Source organism: Lonchura striata, chromosome 12 (assembly GCF_046129695.1).
Source record: "Lonchura striata isolate bLonStr1 chromosome 12, bLonStr1.mat, whole genome shotgun sequence".
NCBI classification, from domain to species: Eukaryota; Metazoa; Chordata; class Aves; order Passeriformes; family Estrildidae; genus Lonchura; species Lonchura striata.
The window spans coordinates 12,370,739-12,391,806 of NC_134614.1; the positions used below are offsets into that span (position 1 = coordinate 12,370,739).

At 35.8% G+C, this 21,068-nt stretch overlaps 1 protein-coding gene across 21 annotated transcripts in view; it reads left to right on the forward strand.

The window, feature by feature from the left end:
* SLMAP (sarcolemma associated protein) overlaps positions 1 to 21,068 on the forward strand; it is an 80,400-nt gene that overhangs the window by 52,840 nt on the left and 6,492 nt on the right. For 7 of the 21 annotated variants that reach the window (XM_021532452.3, XM_021532499.3, XM_021532465.3 and 4 more), the window contains 9 exons: positions 338 to 394; positions 3,708 to 3,791; positions 4,049 to 4,108; positions 8,731 to 8,853; positions 9,425 to 9,499; positions 13,368 to 13,688; positions 14,462 to 14,579; positions 14,895 to 15,066; positions 16,499 to 16,633. In XM_021532452.3, the coding sequence (XP_021388127.1) occupies positions 338 to 394; positions 3,708 to 3,791; positions 4,049 to 4,108; positions 8,731 to 8,853; positions 9,425 to 9,499; positions 13,368 to 13,688; positions 14,462 to 14,579; positions 14,895 to 15,066; positions 16,499 to 16,633 (1,145 nt within the window). Of the gene's footprint in view, positions 1 to 337; positions 395 to 1,669; positions 1,839 to 3,406; positions 3,587 to 3,707; positions 3,792 to 4,048; positions 4,109 to 8,730; positions 8,854 to 9,424; positions 9,500 to 13,367; positions 13,689 to 14,461; positions 14,580 to 14,894; positions 15,067 to 16,498; positions 16,634 to 20,082; positions 20,173 to 21,068 lie in introns of those variants that run through there. The other 14 variants (XM_021532458.3, XM_077786110.1, XM_021532479.3 and 11 more) reach the window with 6 other exon arrangements.

The following is a 21,068-nucleotide window of genomic DNA, read 5'->3' on the forward strand; positions in this document are numbered from 1 at the left end:
CTTTTTTGATAACTAAACTAGAGAAATATGTTAATTATTTGTTGCTTCTGATTCAATTTTTTATTTTTTAAAGTACACAAAATTAATTTTTCTAGATTCTCATTAGTGAACTGCAGCATTATGTAAGTTAATAAGGAGAAATAATTATGCACTGTATCACAAAGTTCTGGTAGGCTTGTGTGCTCTGTTTCATTATTCCTTGCCAGAATAAAGTTTTTGTTCAAGGCTGAGTAGGAAGTAATATTATCAGCTTTTAATTTGGTCATGGAATGTACTCTACGTAGATGCATGCAGGGAAAATTTGAGCTTGGAAAGTAACACTTATTTTGTTTGGCAGACAAGATCATAGATGAAGGACATCTAACCAAAGTGGAAGAAACAAAGCTTTTGAAAGGTTAGACTTCTGGATTATTTAACTGTTTTTGAAGCATGCTTGTTGTGTCACTCAGTGCATGTTTTGTGTTAAGTCAGAGTTTGAGTTTTGATTGAATACGCATTTGAGGAGAAATTCAATAAAGGGGAGGGAAATTGCTGAACTCTACTCCAAATACTGTTGTAAGCTAAAAAGATTTAATGGAAACCATTTTGGAATATTGAGTGCATGAAATGCCAATCTCAATATTGATTGAGTTCTTATTTGAATATGCATTTTAAAAAAAGTAATTTTTGTAAATTCAATTCAAGCTTTAGTGTCTGCATGAATTCCAAATGGGATTTTGGTTTTATTACAGGGCTACATAGAAATAATGTTTGGAGTCATTTTAAGTTTTAAATGAAAGTTTATTTTAATTTTACTATTTTCTGTCTTATAACTTTAAAATAAGTATTAACCTCCTAAATGTGTCTTTTGCACGTAAAATATATCTGTGCCTCTCTAACTCTTTTCCCTAACATATAAAGCAAGTTAAAGGAGCTAATTAGAAAAGACTTGTCAAGGAACAGTCACCCTTACCTTACAATGCCAAGGTCAGGATTGCTAGCAAGTGTGCAGGTCAATATTTCTCAAGTGTCTAATAATGTAAAATTGTTTGGACTTGCAGGCTCTCCTCTCTTGCAACTTTTTATTGATGTCTGGACACACTGCCTCAGTTCTTTACCCTCTGAGCTTCTGCAAAGTGTTGTTTTGTTGAATAAATATTAGTTTGTTAAAAGTCCAGTGTTTTAGAGACAATTTCTTTTCTCTTTTTTAATGCATGGAATGGCACCTTTAACTCCTTTCTGTATGTGAGGAAGCTATAGACAAGGTGCCATATTTGGCAAAAGAATGCATACAATAACTGTAACATAACACTTGCATGCCCCTTCCATTGCAAAGCTCTAAGCTATTTTTAGTGTTTGGTAATATATTCTAACTCATCAAGTATGATGTCAACACATTTCAATATACTTTATCACTTTGGCTATATTTATTCAGCTCAGTTTTATTATGGGAAATAGGAACAACTGCTGTGATATAATATAGTACAGGAAAGAGTTTTGTGCTTACGACTCTGATTCCAGAATAGGAAGCAGGTTTCTAATAATTTGTCTTCTGCTGTTTCACATGTAGAACTGGTGCATCTTTCCTCTGGTGCCTCATGTTTTGTGCCTTGTTTCAGAGCAGGGAGGGCAGGAGGGGGGAAGAAGCTGGTGTACCAAGGGTGGGTGGGAGGGAAGTATATAAGGGGATGCTGTGGGAGAGAGAATTAATTCAGTGGTTGGAACTTGCACTGTTCCTCCCATTTTGCACAGAGCAGGGAAGCAGTATTCCATGGATGCCCAGATATGGTAAAGTTAGTTGGATATGGATCTTGCTCAGCTTAGTGCTTCTGGATCGGCCACTAATAAAAGTGATATGGGTGAGGCTTTTAGGTTATATTTTTCTTAATAGATAAAAAAAAAAATAATGCATGACTTAGTTTAGTAATTCTTACAGTTGTAGTGACAATCCTTTGAGCTTGGTTCTATATGATAATGTAAAATGTTTTGATTTGTGTCACCCTTAGATATTAGTTAAAAACCTTATTTCTGAAAATAAGAAAGATCCCTTTTTGTTTTAGCAAAGAACCACCCACCCCCAAAGATTTAAGTTTTTAACTACAGCAATCATTAGGAATTTTGAAGTCTGCTAAAATGGGAGTTGTGGTTGTAGTACCTGCCAGGTCTGAACCTCTAGTTTGCTTTAACTGTACAGATGCTTTTCCCTGTCCTCTTTTCCAGTGATTTCGATTCTATTAGGATGGGAAGAGTCTTGCTCTTCATCAGCTGCTTTATAAGTGTATGTTAATCAGGCAGAGAGTTATAGAAAACTTTTCGTGTTAGATTAAGATAACTTTTGAGGTTTTTTCTGTTAACCTGTCTGTGTTCTGTCATGTTGATTTCCTCATGCAGCCACACAGATTGTCTCCAGTTTATGCTTATTTTGTTCTGGGGGAAGTTAGTTCTGTGTATTCTCTTGCTATTTGAAAAGATGTCTTATTATTCCCTTGGTTTTTACTTATTTTTACACTAACCCTGTTGTATAACATGGTTCATTTATTTATTTATGTGATTCTTTCTTCCTGTGTCCTGTTACTTCATTGTTGCATGCACATTATCTACATGCAGTGAAATTATTTGTGTACCCTGTGCTTTTCTCCATGGATGGGAGATGTCTGTGTGCTGGGAATGCTGCATTGTCCCTTTTTCATATAATGTTTCTGCCTGGAACTTGAGACTCAGAGAAAACCTCTGTTAACCTGCAGGTGGGCAGCAGAGCTGTCAAAGCAAGGCTCTGAACAGGCAGCCAAGAAACATTTCATTTTGCATAACCTCACCTGCATGTTGGTGACAGTTCCTTGCTGGATTAGCCCACACCATAGATAGTGTGGTCTTTTTTAATGGACCCATCAGAACTAAACCATAATTGTTACTTAAGAAAAATTGAAAAAAATTTATTTCAGTAACGTATAATATTTATACTTTGAATCAGGGGTGATTCTGCATGAAACTAAGATGCACTGGTGTAATTAAATCCCCTTATCTTTTGAAAATATGTGATCTCCACTAAAAATCTAGAACTGTGGGAAAAAAACCAACAAAACATCCAGTAAACCAAAAAAAACCCAAAAAACCAACTGTGTTGCTTCACTAAGCTGCATGTAATAAAGTGCTGAATTACATGGACAGATATTTCATGAAGGTTATTTTTTTGTGGGAACAACATACCCTGTATCTCTTAATACAATTTAAACTGAAAATTCCTTCTAGAAACAAATGTATTCATTTATATTGCTGTGATTCTTTAATGTTTCTTTTGAATAGTATGGTATGTACAAGACTTGTTATTATGTAATTTGTCCAAAATACTGAATCACAGTTTTATTCTTAACAGCAGTTTCTTTCTAACTTGCTACAGTATCTGCATTGTTCTAGTTTTCTTTTCTTATTTGTTTGCTGATTGAATCAGCTTTTCCACTGTTCCAGCTGGCAAGAGCACAGCATTAACCCAAGTTCAAGCTGTGCACGAGGCAATTGCATCCCTTATTAGAGGCTAGGCTGGGTTAATGATTCCAGGGATGCGGAATCCATTTTAGCCCAGACTTGCAAAGAAATAAACACCCAGCAGGTTTTTAACTGTTTCTTGAACCAAGTTGTTTTCTATTGATATTTAGCAGTAGTTTGGTGTACAGGAGAAATTATGAACAAAGCATTTATTGATTGTAGTTGCTTTTCCTTGTCTCTTGCAGAAAACCAAGCACGAGTCAAAGAATCGAATGATTTGTCTGACACCCTTAGCCCAAGTAAGGAAAAAAGCAGCGACGACACTACAGGTAAGAGTTTAATTAAGATTTCTGTAACCTCTAATTAGTTTGAATTAAATCTAGATAACCAATAGCATTTTCTTAAAAGAATGGAGTATATTATACAGAGTTAGAGACAAGCTTAGAGCAGTGTTGTCTATTTTGTGGCTTCATAATTTGACTCTTGTAACTTGAGAAGGACATTAAATCTTCTCTCCATGTAAATGTGTATATGAGAACTGTCTGCAGTCTGCCTGCTCTCTGAAAGGTGTGGGGTTTTTTTTTAGATGCTCAAATGGATGACCAAGATCTAAATGAACCTATTGTCAAAGTAGCTCTACTAAAAGGTAAACGAATTTACTTTTGCAACTTTAGATGCATAATCTGTATATGTAATCTTTTTATCTACCTGTTTTTTATCAATTATTAAAAAATAGTTAAATAGAATGTTGTAATTCAAAGATGTTAATCATGTCATAGGGGAGAGTTAACTGTAAATATCAGTAATGACTTCTTTGGGTGATATAAAAGCACACTTTTGAGTGTTGCTATAGAAATAATCTGTGTATAAAGGTAATCTCTGTATTCACCAATGCTGTTCTAGGAATTTACACCTTACAACTTTGACTTGAGAAGTAGAGTCAGCACACATTTAAGATTATAGCAGTGGAGAGGAGGGATTCTTCCACTACTGACATTTTTCAAGCATTGTCAAATTTTACTTGCATATCTTCTCTTACTGTCAGAAATGTTTGTTAGTTTGCAGCTGATGGATTAATCAAAACAAGATTTTTTTTTTTTAACACAGTCAAGATTGGAAATTTGTGTTATAACTGTATTTGGAATGATTGCTGAGGCTTAGCTTTGAGCTTCATTGCTATAAATGTAAAATTTTTATTGTTTTTAATGCATTGAAAGCATATACTTAATTATCAAGCTAATATTTACATATTCATTAGCTGAATATTTATTAGTTATTACATTAGCCTACTGAAAATAATTTTGTTGCTTTAACAATTAGACACCTGATAAGATCTGTAAAATTATGCTCCTATTGGAATCACAAGTAAAAGAATGTCAGTTCTTTGTGACTCAGAAAAAAAGGAAACCATAACGGAACATAGGAGACCTGTAAAAGAGCTTTTCTCTGCAATTGTTTACACTCCCTAATTTTATGACAAAAAGGCTTCCAAAAATTGCACAAATTACTTCTTCTGTTTGGCAACATGTATAAAATTGAGTTTGATGTTTCCCAGTGGACAATAGTTCAGCAAAGCAGTTTAGAAGGGAGTGTTTGAGATATCTAGAAATGAGTGTTTGCTCTAATATGTGCAACTAAAAATCAGTATGTTCAGTGACTTGCTATGCTAGAAGGTAGAATTTGATAATGTTGTATGTAGTAATTATAATAGTCTTATTTTTGGTTATAAAACTGAGGCTGGCAGCAACTTTTCTCTTCCTCTTGAGGCTATTTATGGGCCTTCCTATTTTGCTCTCACGAAACCATTAAAAATATCTGTGCAATGAATCATTTGCCCTTTTAATTTTATGAAGAGCCTATAAACCCACAGTTTTGTTTGAGTTTTTTTTCAGAGACCGACTTCATGTGCCTGACTTTGCCCTAAAAAGGATCTGATTTGCCTCAGAAAGGTTTTCAAGTGGACTTGTTATGCAGCCATATAATTAAGGAAGAGTGAGAACATTTTTGATCTGGCGGCTGTTTGGAATGCAGAAATGGCCGCTGGAAAAGGCAGCGGTCTTGCAGAAATTTACAAAACAAATTAATGGAACAGGAAAATTAGGAGACTTCTGGTTGCTGTAGATTCCCCAAGCATTTTCCATCAAAATTTTTTAGTGCATTCAGGATTAGATTTAAGTTTCTACAAGTCAGAATTTGGCAAGGAGGGGTAGGGGGGAAGCTGACAGATTAGTTGGCTTTATTTTTTCCCCCACAAGGTAAATGACTTTATTATCCATTCATAACAGTTCCCTGCACACTTCTGTTTAAACAGGCTGTTTGTGACTACTTATTGCAAAGTTAAGGGCAGGTAAATGTTAAACAGATGGAAAGGAGCAATAAATGTCATTGGAAGACTGGTAATCTTGTTCTTACCAATGTTCCTGTGTTTTCATAGTAATTACCAGAGTGATCGATAGAATATTAGTAGGAAATGTTTTCAGCTGAGGATTTGCTGAATAGTGGTAATTTACATAAGAAATTTTGAAAATCAGCAGTGGTCTATCAGCTCAGAAAGTTTGGGGATCATTGTTTTATGTCAGATACTTTATTTTAAATATATGATATAGCTTCCTTCATATGGATGTTTTGAAGTTTAAAAAAATATGAGGGTTGTCTGACTTTATTAGAGTACCCTGAAAATTGTCTTCTGAATAATCTGAGAAATCCTGCAAAATTCTGAAGGTGAACTTTCAGAAGTGAGTCTTGAAGAAATACCAGACTGCTCATAAAGTTTCTTCCATAGGTCAGGCACATAGAGATTTTAAGGATCAGTTAAGACCACAGCCTATGTGGGCTTCTGTATTATCTCTGTTATACATATTAAAAAAAAAATAAATTAAAATGGTTTAAAAAAAAGTTTTTTAAACTATTTTAAAATTACCGTTAGAGCCAATGTTAAGGGAAGCCTCACTCTATTTGTGTGGAAAACAAGGTGATATTAATTGAGAACATTTCTTAAAGTATGGCTAACAAACTGATCACAGATTAAAATTTTCCATGAGGTGGAAAAAACGAATGAGGAAGAAAACATGCTGTATTAGAACTTTTCTTTTTCACTTCATTTTTTCTGGCACCTTGCTGTAATTAATGGTAACTCTTTAGCCTTCTCTGAGGACAGTTAGTCATGATGTGAATTTGCTTCTTAAGGGAACTGATTCTAAGCATGATGATATTTAGTAGTTTTATTATATGCAAATAGGGCAATCCTACTCACTGAAGAAGTACTTTTCAAAACTAGAATTAGCACCAAAACTATATTTGCTTTGAACTACAAGGCACTTGTAGTTCAGTTTGGGCAAGACTAAAAGCAAATATTTTCTTGTGCTTATATTTCTTGGCTTTCAATATAGAAGCATGTCAGGCACATGGAAATTCCCCTTTTGTGTTGATGTAGGAAAGTTTCTCTCATTTCTTTGAAGCAGTACTGTCATTTATGATGTGTGCTTTCATTGACTAGAAAACACTGCCACAATAAAAGCTCATTTAGTGTGTCTGTTGTTGGATTTGGGACACTGCTTCTTTATAAGGAGTGATTTGAGCATAATTTGTCAACTTCCTCATCCATTTCTTCTGAAAAGTCTCATTAAAGATGGCTGAAAGTCTAATTGCTCTAAATCTTTATCCATGAGAAGCTAAGAACAAAACATGTTCAGTAAAGAGAAACTTGGATTTAGAGCTAAGAAACCATAAAACAAAGTATTTGGATGAAATATATAGTCCTCTCTGTTCTTTCTGCTCTCATAATTTCATTCTGAAAAAGTCTAAAAGCACATGTGTGTTCTCAGCTCTGCTCAAACCCACCAGTTCATTACTGTGAGAGCAGGAAAAACAACCCCTTAGAGAGATGCAGTATGAAGACTTTAGCATGATTTGCTAAACAATTTTCTTAATTAAGAGAACAAGGAAAAAATCTATAATTAATTTATTGATAACATATACAGCCAAATATGAATGTCAAAAATTTAATGATGAGCTAAATTCTAGTTTCTTTTTATTTTTTTCCTTATTAATGCAAAGTCTAGACAAATCAAAGTAATATTTTTTCTAAGCCTTTACCTTAAATCCATGTAATTTATAGTTACAGATGTTTATTGACTAGGTAACTGTGTAACCCTTTTTTTTTTACCCTCTCCCATGATACACAGCTGGAATTCTTTCACCAATTTCCTTCCTTTGCCTTTCTCACCAAACAAGCTTTATATCAAATTTTGGCCCTCTATCTATAGAGTTTATTAATGCTGTTTGTGCCTATTGAAATATCAGTTTGTGCACAGACACTGCTTAAGGAAAATCTAGTAAATGAAAGTTTGCTGGATGCTGTTCCTGGCTCTGCAGATGCCTGCAGGCTGGGGTGTTCCTGCATCTAAATTCTAGATGTGTGCCCATTAGAGGACACTGCTCTTAGTAACAAATAGTTAGTTTTCCTCTTAAATGCCTCCAAAACTTCAGCTGTAAAAGTATTTGATTTGCCTGTGACTGCAAGTCATCTCTTGTAAGCCTGAGAGGCATTTAATGTGTTTTAGCTAATACAAAACTTATGGGGAAGAGCAAATGTTTTTATTTAGAGTTTAAATGTCATTACGTTTATGATCGTATTAAAGATATACCTACTATTTTAAGATATAGTTAAAAAAAATCAAGTGCAATATTTATCTTAGTATTCACTAAGGCCACTGAATGAAATAAGGCGGTTGGAATTTTCTTCTTTGTCTTAATTTTGTTTTAGGAAATTTCCCTAAATTTTTCCTTTCCTTGTTGTTCCCCAGAGGGAGGGGGGGAGGCTGAGGCTGGTGATGCGGTGGGTGGGTGGCAGTAGTGAATCATGGAATAGCAGCTCTTGCCTGAGCCTGTGCACTGAGACAGGCTTAGGGCAGCTTCCTTTAAAAGAGTCGAGTTGTAAACACAGGCAGGGATTGTTTTAGGCTTTTGTTGTTCCTTGTTTTTGTCAATACAGAAGTCCTTGCCGACTTACACAGTATTTTTTAAAACTCTCTAATTCTTCCTTGTTAATTTTTGTTCTATATTGCATGTTATGTGTAAATTAATGATTTAAAGTTTGCATATGTTTTACTACTTTAAAAAGTATATTAATATTTTTCTAATATTTGCCTAATCTAATTTTGAGTTTAACTTCTGAAGATTTGAGTAAAAAGTTGCCAATCATCACATAACAGTGCAAATTAAGGTGATGTACAAATTTATGATTCAAAGAAAATGTTCTTTCATCAGATGAATTGCAGGGTGCACAATCAGAGACTGAGGCTAAGCAAGAAATTCAGCAACTGCACAAGGAGCTGATTGAAGCCCAAGAGCTAGCTAGGACAAGTAAACAAAAATGCTTTGAACTTCAAGGTGAGACCCAGATCAACTTGGTTCTGTAGGGTATTCATTAAAATTGTATATATCAGGTAGTTCAAGATATGCTTTCATGGTATTGAATACATGCTTGAACTCAGTATATTTCATCCTTATTTCAGTTAGATAATGGATGTAATTTAATGTCTTCAGTGGTGACTCTTTTTTAGATCATCCTATCAGCTATGTAGCTCTATTGTATCTATTTTAAGAGCAAATAGTATAGTCCAGTTTAATTGCATATTGTTCAGTGTTCATTAGGGGTTGTATTTACAGCTTTTTTTTTCCCTTCCTCTTACACCAGTTTGCACACATGAAGTTTTCAGATCAGGCAACAGATTATATCAATTTCAAATTAATTGTAATACTACCACAATAATGGAATGATGTCTTAGTATTAACTTTTATTAAACTACTTACACAGTTTTACTACCTTTGATAACTTCCTGAAGTAATATGTTTGTTTAATCTTTTCACTTACGGAGAGATTCTGACTAAAATTAATTACGCAGGTGAAATTCATGTTGCTAACAAAAACTCTTGGGCACATTTTCACTTTCATTTGTAGCACTCTTGGAAGAAGAGAGAAAAGCATATAGAGTGCAAGTTGAAGAATCCAACAAGCAAATAAATGCTCTGCAAGGTAGGATTTTTTTTACCCCACTCTTTAGGGAAACTATATAGTTTTGACTGTTTCTGTGGTATCATAGTCACTAAGAAAGGAAAGTGTTTAGTTGAATGTGTGTTTTAAATCGGATTTCTTTCACCATGTCTTTGAATGTGTTGTGGAATGTTACCCTTAAATTCCTATGGTTTTAATAGTAACTTAAAAAATGCAAAAGATGTAATCTGTAATAGGTACCCCTTCTTCATCTCCATTTAGTCTCTGTCAGTTCTGAATCATTCAGGGATTCTTACTGTGACTGCCTTCAGAGCACTCAGAAACTTTAGGTGTTTTTGTGCTACTCAGTCTCTCCATTTCCTTATAGGATCCTTTTAAAGAAATTTTTCATACAGATTCACATCCAGCATCAGAGTATGCAATAAAGTTGCTGCAACAGAGCCTTTTTGAAGTCTGTCCCTGCATTTTTCCTGTCCATGCCTTTTTGAAAATTGATGTAATCAATCATGCTTCTTTCAGCCCAAAATGCATACAGCAGGATGTAATCCCATGATTTACATAACTTCTGAGTCACATGTTCTGTATCACATTAATTTGCATATGAGTGAGCTCATTGATCAAGAGTCTGTCAGTCTGTCCAGCTGTAAGGTCAAAAAAGTCTCTGTTACATTGTGATTTCCTTAGAGTAAGTGCTACTTTGAAAAGCTTCTCAGCCATTGGTTATTACAAAACTCAGGAGCTTCATCATTAGGGTCTTTGTCAGCATATCACTTGCTTTGGACCCAAAAATGTCTGGAAGGCAGATGAGCAGACAGGCAGGTGGACTGACAGTGCTGACTTTTTTAGGCAGTCAAAATAGCCCTAGAAAATTACTTTCTGGGCAGTAGTTTGTTGGATTATGTGATACTTGTCATACACTAGTTATACTGAAAAACTTCTGTAATAGCTCTGTTTTAGGTGACTTCATCAAAGAATCTTCAAGTTTTCTGTCATTGCTTTTGTACAAAAGAGAAGCTTAAAGTATGCTGATCTTCAGAACAAGAGCAGCAATTTGAGTGTTATCTTGCTAATAATGAGAATTCTCCGAGTAATGAATGCTGTAAAAAAAATTAGAAAATATTTGATAGTTATTTCTATGCACAAAAAAAAAATATTTTTTTTTTCCTCCTAAAAAGAGAGAATGAAAGTAGAACTTGACGGAGCCAAACTTAATTGCCAGATTCCTCTTCTCAATTCAATACTTTTTTGTTTTCTGGATCCTTCTCAAGAGAGGTCTTGCTAATGTTTCCTCCTCTCTCTGTTGTAGTTCAAAATGTTCTAATGTTCACTATGTGCTTTGCTGCTTCCCAAACTTTTAGGGTGTGACACATCTCACAGTTTGGGAAAAGCTGTCAGGATTCTCCCTTGGCAGCCCCTGTGAACTGCAAGGGAGGAAAAAAAAAAAACCTGGCAGCTTTATGAAGTAACATTTCTAGAAGTATTTTCAGGGAATCAATGTTTTAGCCCAACCAGTGTTGTTGGCTTTGTTTGTAAAGAGAAGAGAAAGTGCCAGAGAGGCAGCTGAGGTTGTGTCTCTACGTGTCAGGTTCATTAAATGAACACATATGTAGAGCAAGGAAATTCAAGTAACTTGTTGCTCCTTATTTTAAAAAAGTGAAAAAAGCAAAGCATTCAGTTCAGATGAGGTAATGGCTTACATAAATGAGAGATGTAATGGAAGTTTTCTTTCTAATTGTCCTCTGAAATTATATCAAATGCTTCAGAAACCATTCCCATATTGTTAGTAGTAACTTTCCTGTGTAAGTTATTTCCACAACTCCACCTAATTTAGAACTTGTGTGTGTCTTTGGATTTTCAGCCCAAGGCTCTGCTTGTTTTCAGGCCTGAACATATAAAGGGAAAGTTGTTCATCAACAGCATAAAAAACAGGATAAAAACCCACATTTCTTTGAAATTCTGCCAGCACTAAGAAATAGGAGTTTAGCTTGGCTTGATGAAGAAAATCGTATCAGGAAGTTATGGTTTGCATTCCTTTGCTCAGGCACCTGCTGTATTATCAAGCTGTAGCTTTTTGTGTTTTAGTGCATATTATTTTGGTAGGTTCAAGGCTTCTAAAGTAAGGATTCCTGGAAAGGGAATTGTTGATGCATCATGTGTTTTTGTATTGTCAGATTGTTCTCACCCACAGCTTCATTTGCTTTCTGTCAGTATAAGCCCATAGAAATTACTTTCAAACAAGGTCATAGTAAGCCTCATTTTGCTCATATTTCTTTCAAAATCCATCATTCTGCAAATGTTTTTGGTATGGAACAGATATACTGTTTCATCTTACACTGAATTGCCATGAAATTAATTTACTGTTGTCTATAATAGCTCTTAGGTGTTACAGTATATAATAACTACCATAGTTTTTCCCATTAAGTCTTTTTCCTTCAAAATGGGGAATTGGGTCATTCATAGATTCTTTAGTGTATTTAATGAGATAAATGTCTTGCTGGAGCCTGTTTAGAGAAGGGCACAAAAAAGGTGAATTTTTCTTCATTGCACATCAACTATGTTACATCAACAAAGTTTCTAGGTTGTACCAGTGTATGAATTTGTTCTGTATTGCTGCATATGTAGCTACTGAAAAACATCAAATATAATTGTCATGGAGGTGCAAGTATCATTTGAGTAGCTCTGATGCTCAATCTGTTTACAGCAAGACTTACATTCTTCCTGTCATGTTCTGTAATGGATTGAGATGACATAAATAAATACAAGTAACCTAGGAAGATTACTCAGCCTTAGTTATCCTCCCCATGTTTTTCACTGTCCTTGTTCTGCCCTTTGGTTCTGAAACATACAACTTTAAATCTGTAATTTTGACTCTCTACAGTATCTTTACATTAGTTTTTCAAGTGCTCTTAAGAATTCTACATTTTGTTCTCAGAGTAATTTTTCATTAATTCAATAATTGCTTTTCTCTATGTTGAAATCAACAAGATACATTTTTTAAAAGTGAAATAGAACAAAATCAAATTAAGCACTTTGCTCCCATCAGTGTTCTAACTGTAGCTCTCTTGTTCATTCATACTTCCCTTTCCTCTGCACTATACTTCTTTTTTAACTGTTTGCACTGGATTCTATTTGTGTATGTTTTTATGAAAAATTGTGCTCAGAGATGTCTTCAGTAATGAAAGGGTTTTAGATGGGAATAATTTATAAGATTTGCTTCGTGGAGAAATGTCAGATAGCCTCATATGTGTGTGACTGCTATACATTTACAGTAAGCTGTAAATGATAAAGGACCTTCTAGCTTAGTATACATGGTGCAGCTGTCCCTTTCAATTTAAAATTCATCTTGTGCTTTTAAAAATGCCTTTTGCAAAGAAATAATTTCTATTTCCTCTACTGCATGTTGAGAACAGAGTAGAAATTATTCTGTCTCAGATATTTATAGATATCACAAGTTAACTGCTGAACAGGCAAACATTTCCAATGTAGCTTCGCAAATGTTTGGCTTGTGACAGAAGCTTTCTTGCTTTTCCTCTTGTCCCTGAAAGCCCAGTGTCCTTGTCCTCTAATACTTCTTTTGCTTACAGTGATGTTGGATCTAAGTCTTGTTTTCAGATTTTGGAAAGTTGCTTTGGTATCACACACACAGCACAGCCTTGTCTAAGAAAGCTTTGTCTAGACATAATTTTTGTTTCTTTTAACTCTCTGTATTACATGGCCCACATACTTGCCTCTTTAAGGGTACAGCATTTGACAGGATAAATGTTTTCTTAATTGCATTAGGCTTATTTAGTCCTGTTAAATATCAATGTGTTGAGAAAGGGAGGTAAGGTTTTTAGGTTTTTTTTGTAGATACAGTTTGAAAATAATAACATGAATGTCTGCTTTCCAGCTCAGTTGCGAAGGTTACAAGAAGAAATTGAGAATCTTCGCAAAGAAAAGGAGAATGAAATTTCAACCACTCGAAATGAACTTGTCAGTGCTCAAAATGAGATTCTGTCACTTCAAAAAGTAGCAGAGAAAGCAGCCTCAGAACGAGACACAGATATTTCTACCTTGCAAGCTGAGCTGCAGACGGTGAGAGCAGAGCTTGAACGGTGGAGGAAAGATGCCTCAGATTATGAAAAAGAAATTGTCAATCTGCAATCCAGTTTTCGGCTCAAATGCCAGCAGTGTGAGGAGCAGCAGAGGGAAGAGGCCTCTCGCCTGAAAGGTACCTGCTTGAAAGGATGTCTCAGAGCATGCTGCTCACCGTGGTGAATGCCAGTTACTCAAATCACTGTTTGTCTGTCCTTTTTGTAGTCATTTACTCTGTGTGTGTATACACACAGATGTATGTATGTATGTGTGTGTACCAAGGCTTGTGGTGTTAACAAAGACATTTTCCATGCTTCATTAAACAGTTATTGTCAATTTTGCCTAAACTAACTTAGGTACTCTTTGATATCAGTAGACCAAGTGTAATTCCACTTAGAAAAGATAGAAAACTTTTACAGTTTAAAGGATCCATATTACCCAAAATTTTCCAGGAGTACTTCTGTGACTTCTCTATAGTTTGAACTTTAATTCTATCAAAGTGTCACTAAAGCTTATTGCTTTAAATGTTTTTTTCCTTGTAACAGAGGGATGATATTAGTGATTCTCTTGCTGTTTGCAAGCCTTGGAAATTTTCTGCAAATATGCTTTTCTAGTGCTGTTTCTAAAATACTAGAATTGACCCATAAAAAGATTGTTTTCTACTTCTTTGTACCTTAGAAAAAGCTTTAATGAAAAAAGTAACTTGTCTGGCACTGGGTCATAAACCTCATAAGTAGAAGATAATGTCATGTTTTGCAAGTGGTCATGACAGAATTCATGTGACATGATTACAAACAAGAATATTTGAGATTTATGGCTGATACCAGCTTTTTCTCCATTTATTAGCTGGTGTTCCTTGAAGCAGTTGTGAAATAATTTTACTTAATTGAATTAACTTGTTCATTGCAGATGAACTTGAAAAGTTGAAGGCGGAGTGGATTGCTCTGGAAGCTGAATGTGTTAAACTGAGGAAGGAAAATACTTCACTTACATCTGAACTTCAGCGACAAGAGAAGGAGCTTTCTAGGTAAGGGGCACAAGGTTTGTCTAGGAAGTACCACAGCAGCTGAAGAGTTTTGTTGGTGGTGGTTTTTCCTCCTAAAAGAGAGACTAAATGTTAATTATACACAGCAAGCTGTGGACATATATTTAAAAGCAAGACCATGGCCAGCCTTTTGTGTCAGCACATTGTCTAAGGAGGCAATAAATGGTCTGTATTTCTATGATTGCATTAAGCTGATATTTACACATCAAAACCAATGTGTTAAGCTTTTAAGGTTGAAAAGTACCTGTTTGTGTAAATTTAAAATGCATAAGGAATCAATTGGATTTTGTTTTTCAGCTCTCAGAAGCAGAGTTTAGCACTAACCAGTGATATAAGTGTTCTAGAAATGTCTCGGAAGGAACTTGAAAATCAAATGGGATCTTTGAGAGAAAAACATCAACGGGATGCAGCCAGTCTGAAAACTCAACTCAGTGAAGCTGAAAGTCAAGCAAAAGATTTTCAGAAAGAGGTAATATGAAATATTTCCATTTTGCAAGAATGTAAGGCCCATGACTGACCTTTTTAAGCTAAAAGAAAAGGGACTTTGAGTTCTTTACTTTTTGTAGTAAATAATTTTTTTTCATATGTTTATTGCAAGCAGTTTACATGGTAGCTATGAAAATTATAAACTGGGAGTCAAATCTAAAATGAAAGACTTCAGGTAAATATGTATGTTCTTTGAGAACTTCCCAAACTTTACTTACATGCATTACTGTAGTGAATTTACTTTTAAGATGTTCAGACAGGGAAATCATTATTCAGAGTCTTCATGAACATCATGGTCCAGAGTTTCTTTAGCTGTTCTGAGTCAAAGTTAATTTTCAGTCTAATCTTCCCAGTTAGATTTCAACTCTTTTATTTGGCAATAGGACTACATAGTCTTTACAAAGTGCATAAGGAAGTGTCAGTGCATTTGTAAGTGCATAAGGAAAAGTCAGCACTCTGAGTATGTATTTAATCTGCCTGGCCTCTAAAGATTATGTCTGGAAGAAAGTCATAGTCTCCAACACTTACTTGCTTCCTCTTAGGAGCATTTTGAATGTTTCCCTGGTCACCGCTCTTAGTTTCTTTTGCAGTCCTTTTGTTTGCTCCGTGGTTAATTCATCCATGTCACATTCCTTACAATTCTCAGAATCTGAAAATCCCAGTTGTCTTAATCTCTGTTTTGTAATCCGATCGGTATTTGTAAAGATGCCTCATCTTCTAAATTTGTGGTGAATGCCAGTACTGAAGGCCATTGGTTCTGTCCTTACTAAGCTCAGTCAGGAGGACTGCTAGAATAGGAAAAATGGAATGTGGGTTTGAAAAAGGAAAAGCTACCCATTCTGTAGGAACATGACACATTCACCCAGTACTGTTTGTACTTGACGCACACTGAGGATTATGGCATGACAGTAACAAGGTGTAATAATTTTTAAATGCCTGCCTTGCTCTTAGATTTGAATTTGCTGTGTGGGAAGAGGGTTTGATTTACTTCATAGAGAGTATTGAATTTTGCACCTCTTAGAGGGATGTAGGTATGTAAGCTGCAGCCTAGATGTAAGACCACTATTCAAATGTGAAGGACTCCTTGTTCCCCTGTTTCTTGTTTCATCACTGTAGTTCTTATAGTCCTTTCCAATATGATAATGAACAATTGGTATGAGAGATTAATTAAGGCTTTGCTTTTATTTTGTATTTCCTTGGGCTTAGTTGTTCTAGCCCTGCCAAGCTGGGCAAAAAATTTTGATTTAGAAAAAAACCTGAAATCTAAATTCCACCCTGCTTTTATGAAAAGAGAGTGCACTGATGCAAGGTGAGTTAGTCTAGGCAGATGACAACAAAGGAAGCTGTGTGCTAAGCAGATGTCAGCATGTGCTGGGTATCCAGGGCTCCACAGATTGTTCTCTCTTTGTCTTTAGTATGAAAGAACACAGACTGTGCTCTCGGAGCTGAAGGCCAAGTATGAGGTGGCTGAACAACAAAACCAGTCACTCACAGAGGAGCTCAAACAATGTAAAGAAAACCTGAAGCTGCTACAAGAAAAAGGAAACAATGTAAGTCTGTACCGAATGTGTTGGGAAAGTGAGGTTACAACACTGGCATTTCTGTTGAAGGAATATGGAAGGAATGGAAGGAATATGGAAGAGTCAAATAGAAAAGGATGGACTTTTTTTAAGAAAAAGCTGGGTACCATATTATGCAAAATTATGCAAAATTCCATTCTGGTCCTACCTGTGCAGATTTGCAGATCATTACACTGTTGCAATTACACATGAAAGTTAAATTTACAGTTGCTTGACAGTTTTAAGTATGTCCTTAGATACCTGCTCTCTTGAAAACATGTGGCTTAAATACTAGCAAACCAGAACTAAGTACAAGTTTCTGATTTGAAAGAATGATACAGGGGTAATAGCTGACAAACCTGTATCCAAATGACTTGAGTAAACTTTTTCAAGCTGCTCTCATTTTATTAGTACTGATTACAATGGATGTTCCCACCTTACTCTTGCTTATGCTTCTTAACCATGGTTATTTCTGGTGGGCTCATGCTTTAAACAGTACAGTTGAACTGTCCTTTCTATTCACTAATGAATATAGTGCTTTCTGGTTTTCAATTTATCATTAGAACTGAGTTGTCAGCTAGAGACAACTTTTTACTTTACTGAGATTCCAATATCTTCCAAACATTGAGGGTGTGGCACACAAATTATAAAGTGGTCATAGCCTAATTTAGGTCCTTCATTACCCTGAGGGGACTGATATTGTCTTCCTGTACTGCCTCTGTGGCCAGGGCTGGGTGAAGAGCTCCTGTAATACACAGTACAAAACAGGAGAAAAATGAATGCTTTGTAACAGACTTTAGTAAACTGTTTCTTTGACTACAAAGAAAGTTTTAGAGGTCCTATCCTCTAAATGAGCTGTCTGCTGGATGCCTAAAGTTTGTATAAATATCCTTGCCATAATTAATTTTTGAATACAAATTGTGGAGCTGTCAAAAATGTAAAGAATTCAAAGCCTTTCTCACTTTTTTCTGACATATTTTCAGGAATATAATTTCACCATTCTCTTGGAACCTGATTCTTGCTTAGGATTTTTCTGCAGTGCTCAGATAATGCTGAGTTACTTGATTTACTTAAAGCAGAAGTCAAAAACAACCACACTAAAACCCCACCCCATTTTAATAGAAGAGATCACAGTGAATAAATAATGGTGAATGTGAGATTTTCTGCTCTGTTAAAAACATTAATCTCATAATCAAAGTGATCAGTGGAAAGGGGGGAAAAGTAAAGGGTTGAAGTACTGTGAAGGAAATTGGAGCACCTGATGAAAGTGGAAAAACTGAAAGGAAATTTTAGGGAGAATTAGAGGTGAGTATTTAAGTGAAAGCAGAAACCACAGCAGTTGCCAAAATCTGCTTGCAGAAGAGGAGTTAATTGTGACAGTTGAAACCTAGAGGTCAGGGTGTGATGAAGAGCATCCTCCATATAAGGGCAAACTCACTGCTCACCAAACATTACTCAGTCAGTAATGTAAAACATATCCATCTTGGGGATTGTTTCAAACATCATGGATACTGGGCTGTGTTCCAAGGTCAAATTTTTCAAGTACCATTGCCCCCTTATGCTGGAATCATTATCTGCTACTTCATTTTTGAGGACAGAAAGTGACTTCCCACTGTGGGATTTGTTCCTTTTTGCAGCCCATCTGTGTCTGAGCTTGCATTTCTTCATATTCTAAAAAAAGATGCACCATTTTATTGAAGCACACAGTTAAATGCTCCTTGACAATAGGGTGATTTTTATGTATTGATAAGTTTGTGAGGGGAAAGTCTAATAATTTGGAGGTGCTCTCATTGAATGTGATGGATATTTATCATTGGTTTCATTTGCCAAGAATGTGTATAACTTAGAAAAAGAAATCTATAGCAGTTCAGTGAATCGTCAAATGTTAAAAAAAACAAGGCTTCTGCACTCCATTTGGGATGTCATTTAGATATTAAGTTTGAATATTTAAGTTTTACTTTTAAAAAAGATTGCAGTGTTGTGTTTTTGAAATGCTTAGCGGTGTGGTGTTTGCATGCTTGTAGCCACTGGTTACTTCCTGATGCGCTTTACACAACAGATTTAATGATGTGAATGGTTTGAGAACATCAGCTGCTCTGGTTGATTTAAACCTCTGGCACTTTTTGAACACTGCTGTGATTATTTCTGCCAACAGGCTTTCTGTGGGAAGGTGGCACTGTGATTTGTGGCACCCGTGACACAAAAATAATCTTGCATGAAAAAGCAATAGTTACACATGATTTTTCTGTTAAGTATTTGCCTTGATTGAAAAATCAATTAATTGAACAAGACTAGAATATCTTCTAATATTCCTGTGTTTTAAACCATATTGGAGATTCTATGAATTAGTGATTCCTACAAATTCATGACAGGATGAGATTTTACTTACTAATCACAATGTTGTAGAAAATTGAAGCATGAATTTATCATTTATTTATTTGACTGAACAAAATCAAGGTAGCTTCAGCACAAACAGTTTTAAAAATATTTGGCATGGTTTGACCTTAACCTCTGTGTGTCTTTGTGCGTGCACAAATATATAGAGTAGGATACAGAGAAAGCAGATGTCTTCCAAGGACAGATTAAAAATCATTTAGGTCCATTTTTGTTTTTAATTTTTCATACCACAAATAGAGGCTGTTTCATCCAGAATGTGCAGAGGTTTCCATGAATAGAACACAGCTGAGAAAAAGTGTGGATGGTTCTGAGGAGGCCATAAGCTGGATGAGCCCTGCAGTCTAGCCAGCTGCTGGTTTGACCCAGCTGCAGCATTTGATCAATTTTCTGAATCGCATTTGGTCACAAGGCTGCTGACCTGGCAGAGATGCTGAGCTTTGTGGTATCTCTGATAGAAATGCGCTTCTCTGCTTTTTAGCAACTGGGTGTGGATTGTACAGTCACGTTACAATCTCACAGAAATATCTGAACTACTGGGTTTGCCTGTGCACATAGTGTAATTGATTCACTAATGGAGGAAAAAAGATTGTTTTTCCAGAGGCTGGTGATGGAAAATGGAAAAGGCTAACTAGCAAAGAATGAAGAAGTAGCTCGAAAATCCAATATTTGGTGCGAGTCTGTCTCTCAAGAAATCCAAATAGGATTTCCTCTTACTTAGAAAAACTAAAACCAACTGTAAATAAAATACAGGCAAATCAGTTTAACATTCATATTGTTTTCAAGTACTAAATTCCAAGTTGTGACAAGAGGTTTCTTGGAACATTTTCTGCTTACTTCCCTTTATTTTTAAACATCCCTGTTCATTTGAGTAGAATGGTGTACTAACTTTGTATACCAGATTAGATAATGCTGTAATGTGTTAGATGTCTTTAATACATTTCACTTAAAGCAAAACTTACTGACTTATTTTCCCCTCTCTAAATCATCTTTACCTGATTGATTTATAGCACAAAGTGATTTTTAATATCCCTTCCCTTCTTTAGCCTTCCATATTACAACCCGTCCCAGCCGTATTCATCGGCCTAATCCTGGCTTTCCTGTATTGGTGTTACGGCCCATTGTGGTAGCGAAAGGTACAAGCACTACTGTTCAGTCAATGTATGTTTGTCCCTCACCTGTTTGTGCCATTTCTGTATCAAATAGTGCATGGTGAAATGCTCACAGGTATTTCTTTACCTGAAGCAAACCCTTCATTTAATATGCCATTCTGTTGACACTGACGAGCTGAGCAATCCCACTAATCATTTAACATCTCTGTGATTTCTTTAAGTCTAACAATGAATTTTGTTCTAACTGGTGCTTGAACGTGCCTCTTCTAACTCGGTCTCAGTTTGTCTTTAGCAAATGGGCTGCCTTTTGCACAATGCTGCGATGCTAGGGCTTGTAAGAAAACTTAATTGCTTAATTAACTATGAAAAATGAAGAGTTTGCCTCTAATAATAAAATTCAACAAGCTTTGGTTCCTATCTATGGACTAAGAAATTCCTCTCTGGCTCTAAACACTTTAATTTTTCTCACTATTGCTGATGGAAAGATGGGAAAAAAAGACAAGAAATAGGTGGTTGGTTTGTATTCTGAACTCTCAGCTTGCATTTTCTCTTGTCTCTCAGTGTGTCCTCCTCTTAAAATGCCATTGTTGTCATGCAATGTTGTGACAGTCTGTTAAAAATGGTGTTATTAGGATCTGCTACAAACTAAGTCATAGATCTGGATTTAAACGGTCAAAAGTTAAAGATGTGCATAAACCTCTGTGTAGCCTTGACTTGGCACAAGCGATGTTTTAAACATCTCAAGCCTTGGCATGTTCAGAGGCAGATTTCTCTGAGGTGTGTGCGGTACCAAACCTGGAGATGCGGAGCTGCCGAGAGTCCTCCAGCCCATCCCCAGTCCCCAGGAGCTGCGGAGTTCCCCGTGCTAGAGGCACGTGGTTTGCTGTGGTGCTCCAGGTCAGGACCAGCCTGCAGCAGGG